General features: G+C 30.9%; 2 protein-coding genes across 3 annotated transcripts in view; one reads left to right on the top strand and one right to left on the bottom strand.

The window, feature by feature from the left end:
- Nucleotides 1–12,064, top strand: part of LOC127792549 (cysteine-rich repeat secretory protein 38-like) — a 102,735-nt gene that overhangs the window by 22,662 nt on the left and 68,009 nt on the right. The gene's annotated exons all lie outside the window — the stretch shown is intronic.
- On the bottom strand, nt 4,050–5,147 carry LOC127792554 (uncharacterized). The gene is made up of 4 exons (XM_052323082.1): nt 4,944–5,147; nt 4,637–4,869; nt 4,352–4,567; nt 4,050–4,240 (listed from the first exon to the last, which is right to left on the bottom strand). The coding sequence occupies exons 2-4, from the start codon at nt 4,844–4,846 to the stop codon at nt 4,139–4,141; spliced, it is 528 nt and encodes a 175-aa protein (XP_052179042.1). The 5' UTR covers nt 4,847–4,869; nt 4,944–5,147; the 3' UTR covers nt 4,050–4,138.

The raw sequence follows: 12,064 nt of genomic DNA, 5'->3' as shown, positions 1-12,064 counted from the left end.
GTGAATCAACGGATTATTAGAAGGCTTCCGCAACGTCAGGGTCACCTAGATGAACGAGGAGCTGCATGTCACTCGGACCCAGATGATTAAGGTGCAAAATGAGCTACATTCGACGCAGACTCATATGAACGAGGAGTTGCATGCATCTCGGACCCAAGTGACAGAGATGCAAAATGAGAATGCACAGCTGCATTAGTGGCAGTAACAGATGATGGCATGACATGAGCATATGAATAGATAGATGATGACGTTATAGCAACTTGGACTGTCGTCTCAACCTGGACCATCTACTCAACCTGCACTACAATAAAAACGGGTTTTAACGACGGGAAAAATCAGTCATTAAAAGTTGATTTTCAGTCGTTAAAAAGTTATAACAATGGGAATTTTCCTGTCGTCAGTCGTCGTTATTGCCTCCGAGGATAAAAGTCTTTAACGACGGGAATGATAAACCCGTCGTTAATTGTATTAGCGACCGTATGATTCCCGTCGTTAAAAATAATTATTAACTACCAAATTATAACCCAATAACAACAATATTTCCCGTCGTTAATAGTCTAAACAATTAACGACCGTATAATTCCTGTCGTTAAAAATAACTTTTAGTTATCAAAGCACAAACCAATAACGACAATATTTCCTCTCGTTAATAATATGAACAATTAGCGACGATATGATTCCTATCGTTAAAAAAATAATTTTTTTTTAATTTTTAAAATTTTAATTTTTTTTATTTTTTTTAATAGTATATGAAAACAATTACTAGTCATCAATGACAAAAATATCATGTTTTGATATAAACCACCAAACCTATATATCATTATTCATATCAAATTGAAATAAAACTCATAAAATTAAACATGTCATTCAAATAACACAAAATAATCATTATCCATTACCATTTACACACCAAAAGTAGTATATATAAGTGTTAATTGCCAATAAATTATACCAAAGAATATGTTCAACTAAAAATAACACTTTGACAATTGTATATACTATTCAAAAATTTACACCAAAAAATATATTCAATTAAAAGTAACATTTTAACAATCATATATACTATTAAAAAATGTACAACAAAACACTATATATAGTCATAAAACTGTTCATGTACTCCAAAATAGCAGTTGTTTCCTTTAGAGTCTTGTTGCCTCATTGACCTACAAAAATAAGAAATAAAGCATTAAATTAGAATCAAATAAGTGTTCATGTTTTCTTTATAAAATGTTAGAAATAGAATTAACAAATCTCAAAATGTCTCCATCACAAACTATATAACATACAATCACTAAAATGTACCAAAATATAGAAACCCTTAAATATAGAGTAGATTGAAATGTAAATTAACAAAAACACCAAACCTTAGTTCTATAGAATGGAGCCACCTATATGAATTCTAATTTGTGAATTATCTTTATCCATCACCATATCTTCTCACATCTCTTTATCTACTAAAATGTAGTCCTATGACCCAACATAAAATAATAAAAAATAAATATAATATATATTATGATACATATGTATTCAACACATATTCTGGCAAATTAAGAAAAATTATTATAGTCCTATATTCCACAATCAACAGAACCAGTGCAAAGCTTGTTCAATCCAGCAGCAATACAACACAAAATCAATTAATAAATGTGTCGTACATTGTGAGAACGGAGCACTTTATTTCATACAAACCCACCACCCTTCGAAAGACAAAATGAAAGGCAGCTTATCTGTGTGTGTGTGTGTGTGAGAGAGAGAGAGATACTTTACAAATAAATAAAATTAAAGGGGGAGGCATTCCCATTTCACCATGCACGCTCCTCATTTTGCAAGAGTCATTAATTTTCACACAACTTTTTTTTTAATGCTATTTCCACAACTTGAACCAATGACTTTCTAGTAAAAAAGGAGTAACAACACCATAGCTATCGTGGCTCATTGTCTTTTTGAAATAATTTACATATGCATAAAAAGGTTCCAAACAGGATGCATCCGGCAAAGAAAAGATCAATAAAATAGGCCACAGCCAGCAAAGTAAATAAGAGCAATTTTCTTTAAAATCAAACGTAAACTTTTGTGATTGTTTTAATTTTAGATTGAATTTTTAATTTTTTTTTAACTAATAGCATCTAATTTTAATTTTGAACTATAGTTAACTAAAAATCGTTAAATACAAATAGGTCCTATTTAGAGTGCTTAATTTGGCTGCCAACTTTAATAAAAAAAAAAATCTACTTTATATAAATGAAATATATAAAAAAAAAAAAAAAACTCTACCACAGACATGCATACCTAGAGTGTATGTATCCTTGCATATAGAAACTGTAGACAAAAACAAAAGTAATTCTGAAAAGAAGGCAGTGGGGGCATTCCCACTGCCCACTGGCCACGCAATGAGAAGAGGGTTAAATTCAATGGACCTGTTGCCAAAAACAAATGGGCAATTAACGAATGCCCACCTGGTTTCAGGCTTACCCAAAACGGGCATTTCACACGCGCATGTAGTGACAAAACAAAACCCAGTCCCCGACAAATCTGGTTTCAGAGAGCAAATATGATGTTTACTCCTACCAGCAATATTGAATCTTACTAAGCAAAAAATAAATCCAATCACAATCCTACAAGAAAAAAAAAATCAAATTTATTAAGAGAAGCAAATTTAATGTATTTTTGCTTGATGCCTACTTCTACAAGCTAGAGATGACCAATAAATTTTATTATGTCAATAAACTAAGCTTATAATATAATGCATCCCCAGTTCTTGAATATGTGCTCACACTCTCTCCCATCCTTTTCTAAATTGGATTAGGGTAGAGAAATCGTAATTCTCCTTTATATTGGACTGGGTCATTAATGCCCCCAATCCACAAATTCAAGATAAACTCAACAATGTCAATTTGACACATAATACACCTAGTAAACTTGGCCATGCACGTCAAAAATCACAATTTGCAATTTGAAACATATTTCATTCAATGGTTTACTACTCCAAAATAATTTGGAACATGTAGTAGCAAAATCTATAGCTACCAACCTCAAAGAACACACTGTGAACAATATTATGTACTTCTTTCCCTGAACCAAATCGAGCTTATGAGCATCTAAAATTCCATGATGGTGAGCCATTCCAATATGTCTTATCGTCTTTGAATTCTACAAGTGAAGCCTTCTTCATGAAGATGGCATTTTCCTATTCTCTGTGTGAATAACTATATGTATGTCAAATGTGCAATTCTGTTGTCTTTACGCTGCTTTTGGTTTTTCTACTTTATGCATATAGTTCCCATCTACTTTATGCATAAAGTATGGTTTTCTACTTTATGCATGTATGTCAAATAACTATATATATGTCAAATGTACATTCTACTTTATGCATATGTTAGAAATTTGCTGCTTCTGGTTTTCTACTTTATGCAACCACCCATTTTTTTCATTCATGGCAATTCTAAATTTTTCTTAGTTTAAAAAGGAAGATAAAGATTTCTACTCCACTAATTTAATTTCAAGCCCGATAAGTCAACAACAGAAGCTATACTTGCAAAAATCTAAAAAAAAGTCGGGGGATAAACAGAATTATATATTACCTCAATAGATTGAGATGTAGAAGGTTGATCTTGACTCCTAAATTGCATAAATTCTTTAAATGCATCTTCTAGAGCTTTCACCCGGTCTTTAAGCATCTTGTTCTCTTCTTCCAGTTCATTCTTGCTTGAAGATGCAAGTTTTAATTCTTTAGGTCTCACCCCGCCACCATACAAAAGAACATGATTCTTGACTTGGGGGCCAAAACAAGTCTCAATAATTTCAAGATTTGACATTTTAGGATTCGATTGGATGGTTTGAACTAGTTGATCCTACAAAACATGTTCATGGTATAATTTAATACACATTAAATACAATTGGGTGTGAAAAATTGAACAAGAAAATTAAAACAAGTGTCATTAACTATTTAACTTACATATGTTTCTTGTTCTTTCGGCTCCACCAACTTCTCACCTTTCTTCCTAGTTGAAAACCACATTTCGGCTAAATTGGGTTCATGACCATTTTTGCCTCCCTAAATAAAATGAAAAGTTTAGAGTAACCACTATCTAACAAACTATTGATATGTATAAAGTAAGAAAATTGTTAAAGGTATATGTTATAGTACCATTTGGTATGCAATCTCTCGCATTGGTTTGCTTCCGGTCCTATGGGGCATGCGTGGCTGCTTTCTATTTTTTGAATTTCTTTCACTTTTTTCCTATCCAAATTTAGAGAATTTAATAACAACATAAAGTATATCAATGAGATAGAAATGCTACTCCTTAAAAAACTAGAAGTAGAATTACCAAAGAAAATCAAGACTGTTTACCTTGAAGGATGAAGCTTGAAAATGATTTTTGACAAGCCATTCCCAATCTTCTTGATCTTGAATCTCAATGGGTTTTTTCTTTAGAATGTCTTGTACACTATTGTACGGTTTGATATATTTTCTATTCAATAAGGACCTCCAATTATTCCACAAGGAACGCATGTGACAAAGTGCATCTTTACGGTGATCCTCCATATTATCATTTTTAAACTTCTCCTACAAAGAAAAGTTGAACAAATCAATAACCAAAATTGAAAATATATATATCAACTAATTTTTATTTACCTTAATTGCAGCCCACATGTGGCTCTTCTCTTGTTCTCCAATTTCCTTCCAACTATGAACTCTAACAGAACAAATATTAAAATCACGAACAATCCGTCCCAAGTGTCTTGAAAAAGCCTCATGATTAGGTCCAACAGCTCGATTTTTGTAGAAAGTTACTTCTAGTCGGTCATCATTTTTCAGAGCTGCAACTCTTTTGTTCTTGTTCATTCCTCGAACTCTTCTCTGTTTGTCTGACATAAATTTGTTAAAGTTACATAATTATGTATTAATGTGTATAAATACCAAAATTATGATAAATAAATACCATCATTTTCCACTCGTCCTTTCTTTTTTATTGGTGATTGATGTGGATGCGGTTCGACTTCATTAGGCTGTGGTGCAGTTTTATCAATTAGTGTATTGTCTGGAAGACATTGGAAATCATTAGTTGACTGATTTTGTCTTTCTTTCCCTATGAAGCAACAAATACCAAAACCAAACTTATTAAGTTCTAAATAAATATCTTAGGAAATTTAGAATCATTCAATTAAGAATAACATTAAAAATTTAAGAAGAAAATAATATCAAACCAGTGCGTTCAATACGGCCTAAACCATCATGACTTTGATTTTCTATTTCTTTTTCTGTGAAGCAACAAAAAATAAAAATTAAAAACTTAATAGATCTAGAATCATTCAATTAAAAAATAGAATTAAAGTTTCAAAGGAAACCAATTTCAAACCTGCGCATCCAATACTAACTGAATCATCATGACCATGATCTCCCATTTCTTTTCCTGTGAAGCAACAAAAAACAAAATAAAAAAACCTAATGGATTCCAAATAAATATCTTAAATGGCCTATAATCATTCAATTAATTAGTAAAATTAAATACCTAAGAAGAAAACAATTTCAAACATGTGCGCCTAATACAAACTAATAATATCCTATTTCTTTTTATGTGAAGCAAGAAAAAACAAAATTTAAGGACCTAATAATATCTTCAAAGATCTAAAATCAACTAAGAAGTAATATCTCCAAACCTGATCCTTCGATAAGTTTTGGTAACTTGACGGAAACTGGGCGTATTGACTTATCCTCGTACACAAAGATATGAATATTCATTTCATTATGACTTCCTTGAAACATTTGAAGCAAATCAGCATCACATGTAACCCGCATCTCATCCCCATACATGATGTGCATCCCAACAGTATATATATCTAGCATGTCCAAGTAAGTGTACTTGTCTGGGTCAACTTCTTTCACTACAAGAAAAATCAGTTTTAGTGACGGGTTTTGTGACGGGGATGCTCCCGTCACTAATTTGTGACGGGTTTAGTGATGGAAAGCCGTCACTAAAGTGGTTTAGTGACGGGCAAAAATTACCGTCACTATTTTGTGACGGGATATGTATCCCGTCACAAAATAGTGACGGAAAATAATCTCCCGTCGCAAATCAGCGACGGGAGCGAGATGTCCCGTCGCAGAACTGCGACGGAACATCAATCCTGTCGCAGTTCTGCGACGGGACGAGTCAGTCCCGTCGCAGAACTGCGACGGGACTGACTCGTCCCGTCGCAATCTTGCCTTTAAAAATCCCCCCCCCTTCCTTCCCCCTCCACACTTAACGCCCCCCCCTCCCTCCCTCCCATTCTCTGTGTCTCGCCCCCCCTTCTTTCCCCCTCCACACTTAACGCCCCCCTCCCTCCCTCCCATTCTCTCAGTGTCTCGCCCCCCCTGCTCCCTCCCTCCCTCCCTCCCGTTCTCTCACTGTCCCATTTTCATCCTCTTCACATTCCTTGGTTCTTCTTCTTCTCCAGTTAATTTCGTTGCTCTCAAGTAAGTATTTTATGTTTTTTTATTTTATTTTAGTTTTTATTATATTCTGTTAGTTTAATTATAATTTATTTGTGTTAGTTTAGTTGTAGTTATTTTATTTTTGTGTTAGTTTAGTTGTAGTTATTTTATTTTTATATTAATTAGTTTAGTTTAGTTTAGTTTAGTTTAGTTTTAGTTTAATTATTTATATTATTTGTAATGCTTAAAAATTAAAATGTAAATAACTATAATTAAATAATTAAACTACAACTAATTAATTATTTAGTTATTTAGATATGTGATTAGCAAACCCGTCATGTGTAAATAATGTTTATTTTTTTTTTTAAGTTTAGATATATTTTTAATGAAAAATATTGTAATTTTAAATAAAATACATAAAAAATTATATACTAAAAATAAATTTACTATTTAAGAAAGTATATATTTTATTGTCATAAGAAAATATTTAAGTGTATACATTAAAAAATTAAAAAAATTCTATTAAAAATATAAAAGAATTCTATTTAAAATATAAAAAATAAAAAATAATAAATAAAATTTTAATTAAAAATTTTAAAACTAACATATGAAATAAATTAGATAATTATTTTTAAAATTAAAAAGGTATAGATTAAGATTATTATTTAAAATAAAACACTAAAATTGAAAAATAATATGAGAAATTAATTAGATAAATATTTAAATTAAAATATATAAGAAATGCAATATTAAAAATAAAATACAATAAAAAAATAAACACTAAAAATACCCTACCGAATATATTTTCTTAAAAATTAAGGACTAAAAATACAAAATAAAATCTTACCATGAAAAGTTATTAATTTTTATAACAATAAATTTAACCTTAATATTTTTAATAACTCAACGAAAATAAAATAAAAAATGTAACAAATCAAAATTTGAATAATTGTTTAAGTAGTAAAGGAAATAAAAGTTTAAATTGCGTTAGTTTTATTTAATAGGTAATTTATTTTTGTTTTTAGTATGTATGTTGAGTTTAATGATTATTTTATTTAAATTAGTTTAAGTTTTATTTTAATTGTTTATATTATTTGTAATGTTTAGAAATTAAAATGTGAATTTTATTAATTGTTTATAAATTATTTCTATAGTTATTTTGTTATGTAATTATATTAATAATATTTATTTTTTTGTTTTTAATTTAAAACAGATTTTTAATTTAAAATATTGTAATTTTAAATAAAATACGTTAAAAATAAAATACTAAAAGTAAATACAATATTTATGAAAACATATATTTTGTTGCCATAAGATTAAGTATAGACATTAAAATTAATTTTTTTTTGTTTAAAACATTAAAAATAATAAATAAAAGTAAAATTAGAATATTTAAAATAATGTACGAAATAAATTAGATAATTATTTTAAAAATTAAAATGACTTTAAAAAGGTATACAATTTAATTTTTTATTTAAATTAAACACTAAAAATTAAAAATTACATGAGAAATAAATTAGATAAATATTTAAATTGAAATATTTATTTATTACAATATTAAAAATAAAATATTATTAATGAGTAATATAATTTGTTGTTATAAAATAAAATAAGTATACTAATGGATTTTAAATTTTAAAGTGAGACATTTATAGCTAACTTAGAAAATATATTAGATACATTATTTTAACCATATTGTTCTTAATTACTCAAATCAAAATAAAATAAAAAATGTAACAATTAAAAATTATAATAATTGTTTAAGTATTAAAGGAAATACAAATTTAAATAAATATTTAAAAAAAAATCAATTCAAACATGTAGAGTTAAGTAAAAATATTAAAATTTATCTTAATTATTTATTATCTTAATTTATAAAAAAGATGCAAAATTTATCTCAATAAATTATTTATTATTATATTTATTTTTTGTTCATATTTATCAATTACTTATGACAGTATGAAATGATGAAATATAATTTGGTTAGTTTTCAGGATAAAATATCTATTAGGAATCGTGCTTGTTATACAATTTTTTGAATTGAAAATGGAAGCTCCGTTGCATCGTCGATGGATTGATAATCGGTGTATGCCAAGAAGGGGTGGGATCACTCCTGAATTTTATGCTGGTGTTGATGAGTTTATTCAACTTGCATCTTCTCAAGAAAGTTTCATAAGGCTAGGAGTGTTGAAATGTCCTTGTATGAAATGTGAGTGTTTGAAGTTTAAACCAGTTAATGAGGTGAAAAGGGATCTTTGTAAGCATGGGTTTATGAAAGGATATTATTATTGGACGAACCATGGGGAAGAAATACCAATAATGCCTCAAAATGTTATTGTAAATGAATATTATAGAGAAGATAATTTTAGAGATCAGTTTAATCCGTATGAGCAAATGGTAATGGATGCAGCAGGACCGTCACATGTGCCTGCTACAATGCAAGGAGCGTTTAGCGAAAGTGGTCATCAGTCGTACAATATTGAGGAACCACCTAATGAAAATGCAAAAGCATTTTATGAGATGTTATCTGCTGCACAATCCCCATTATACTCGGGTTGTGATGCAGAGAGTGAATTTTCTGTTGCAGTTAGGATGTTGAGCATTAAATCTGATTACAACATGCCTGAAGGTTGTTATAATGAAATCATGCAGTTTATGCAACATACAATGCCAACTGGTAATCGTGTGCCCGATGACTTTTATCATACTAAAAAGTTGGTTTCTAAGCTTGGACTTGGTTGTCAGAAGATTGATTGTTGTCCAAATAGTTGTATGTTATATTATAAGGATGATCAATTTGAGAGGAGTTGTAAGTTTTGTAGTCATCCTCGTTTTAAGTCTGCAAGAAGTGGCACAGGAAAATTTAAAGAAATTCCTTTTAAGAGAATGTGGTATTTGCCCCTCATACCAAGATTGCAAAGAATCTATGCTTCAACCATTACTGCTTCGAACATGAGGTGGCACTATGAAAATCGGAGAGAGTTTGGGGTATTGTCTCACCCGTCTGACGGTGAAGCATGGAAATATTTTGATCGGACACATCCTGACTTCTCTACTGATCCTAGAAATGTAAGGCTTGGTTTGTGTTCAGATGGCTTCACTCCATATGGTCAATCGGGTCGCCCGTACTCTTGTTGGCCAGTAATTGTGACTCCATATAATTTGCCTCCTGGATTATGTTTGAAAAGAGAGTTTATGTTTTTAACGGTTATTATTCTGGGTCCTTCAAATCCCAAAAGTAAGATAGACGTATTTTTACAGCCTTTAATTGATGAATTGAAATTGCTTTGGCACGAAGGAGTGTTGACTTATGACATATCTACAAAGCAAAACTTTATGATGAAAGCAGCTCTGTTGTGGACTATCAATGATTTTCCTGCATATGGAATGTTATCTGGTTGGATGACATCAGGTAGATTAGCATGCCCGTATTGTATGGAAAACACAAAAGCTTTTAATCTCAAGTACGGTGGGAAAACATCATATTTTGATTGTCACCGACAATTTTTGCCAATGGATCACCCTTTTCGAAGGAATACAACTGCATTTCGAAAAAATAAAGTTGATAATTCTTGTCCACCTCCTCGTTTAAGTGGAGAAAACGTATTTGGTAGAGTATGTAATGTCCCGTCTATCTTAGAACAACAAAATTGTGTTATGATCGGATATGGTGTGCAACACAATTGGACAAAAAGAAGTATTTTTTGGGATTTGCCATATTGGAAAGATAATCTTATCCGACACAATTTAGATGTCATGCACATCGAGAAGAATATTTTTGATAATCTTTTCAATACAATCATGGATGTGAAAGGTAAAACTAAAGATAATAGCAAAGCTAGAATGGACCTGAAAGAATATTGCAGGCGGAAGGAGTTGGAATTAGTAGAACGTGGTGGGGGTAAATATTGGAAACCTAAAGCTCAATATACTTTCACAAGAGAACAAAAGTTAAGTATTTTGAAATGGATAAAAGAACTTAAACTCCCTGACGGGTATGCATCTAGATTGGGCAGATGTGTTGATATGAAGAATGGAAAATTGTTTGGCTTGAAGAGTCATGATTGTCATGTTCTTATGGAGCGATTACTTCCAACGGCATTTTCAGGATTACCAGATCGAATTTGGAGTCCAATAACTGAATTATGCCAGTTTTTCAAAGAAATATGCTCAACAATGTTAAGAACTGAACATTTGGAAGTTATGGAACAGAACATCCCAATCATTCTATGCAAAATAGAGCGTGTATTTCCGCCTGGATGGTTTAACTCAATGGAACATCTCCCGGTACATTTGGTTTACGAAGCAAAGGTCGGAGGGCCAATCCAATACAGATGGATGTATCCATTTGAACGGTAATAAATTTTATATTCATATAATTTATTGATTTTGTCGTATAATTTATTATGTTCTTTTTCATAAATTAAGATAACTTTAAAATGATTTAGGTTTCTCAATACTTTAAAGAAGAAAGTTCGGAATAAGGCTCGCATAGAAGGATCTATTTGTGAGGCATATTTAATTGAGGAGACAGCCACATTTGGTTCATATTATTTTGAATCAAATATTCAATCAAGGAGGACGAGAGCCCCTCGAAATGATGATGGGGGAGAATCTATGCATCCACAAATTTCTATCTTCAATTATCCGGGTCGTGCAGCTGGTCCAATGAAAAAAAGATGGTTGGATGTGAATGAGTTCCAAACAGCAAAGTTATATGTCTTGCTAAATACGCCAGAGGTCGAACCTTATATTGAGTAAGAACCCAAACTTAACTATATTAATATATTTATGACTTCATATTAATAATTTTGTTCATATTATGTTGATATATATATTTTAATGTTTCAGCATGTACACAAACATATTACGTGAATTATCGCCAGTAATCAGTGACGAAGAATTAAACAAACAAATCGAGGAGCATTTTTGTGTTTGGTTCCATAATCATGTAAGTTTGTAAAGTTTAAGATATTTCTTAATTTAATATTAATTATGTATACATAAATTGATGAAAATATTTGGTTAGGTGAATTTGAGTGGCGAAGTTATTGCAGACCCACTAATTCAGAGCATAGGGTGGGGGCCAACTCCCAACGTGAAACATTGGCCAATGTATTTCGTCAATGGATACAAATTTCATACTGTTGAATGGAGTCAGAGTAGGTCGACAGAAAATTATGGTGTTTGCGTGTCTGCGTCAGGAGGTGGAGCTTCACATATGAATTATTATGGAAAACTTATAGACATACTTGAGTTAGAATATGCAGGCTTACCAATAAAAAGAGTAATTTTGTTCAAATGTGAATGGTATGATCCAAGTCCACGAGGAACTAAAATTCATGATAAATATGGAATTGTAGACATTCGATCATCAAGAAGATATAGGAAATATGATCCATTCATATTTGCCCAACAAGCTGAACAAGTGTATTACGCGTCTTATCCTGATTACTGTCGTGAAAAAAATGGTTGGATGGTTGTAATTAAAACAAAGGCACGAGGTACAATAAATGCTCCTGAAGCTAACATGGAAGAGCCTTTTCAAGAGGATGAAATATTGCAACGGCCTGTAATTGATGTAAATATTGACCTTGGAGGCACTTTACAAGATGATAATGGGCTAGTAGAGGAAGTTGATGTCTC

Source organism: Diospyros lotus, chromosome 15, assembly GCF_014633365.1.
Source record: "Diospyros lotus cultivar Yz01 chromosome 15, ASM1463336v1, whole genome shotgun sequence".
In the NCBI taxonomy this organism is placed as follows: domain Eukaryota; kingdom Viridiplantae; phylum Streptophyta; class Magnoliopsida; order Ericales; family Ebenaceae; genus Diospyros; species Diospyros lotus.
Note: the sequence above shows the minus strand (reverse complement) of the source record. Positions and strands in the feature narration are given on the sequence as shown.

Excerpts from the sequence above, each read along its gene's own strand:
- LOC127792554 (XM_052323082.1), bottom strand. The coding sequence starts at position 4,846 with ATGAACAAGAACAAAAGAGTTGCAGCTCTGAAAAATGATGACCGACTA. Across the intron at positions 4,568-4,636 it reads ACATGTGGGCTGCAATTAAG|GAGAAGTTTAAAAATGATAA; the intron begins GTAAATAAAAAT and ends TTTTCTTTGTAG. Across the intron at positions 4,241-4,351 it reads TTCAAGCTTCATCCTTCAAG|GAAAAAAGTGAAAGAAATTC; the intron begins GTAAACAGTCTT and ends AAATTTGGATAG.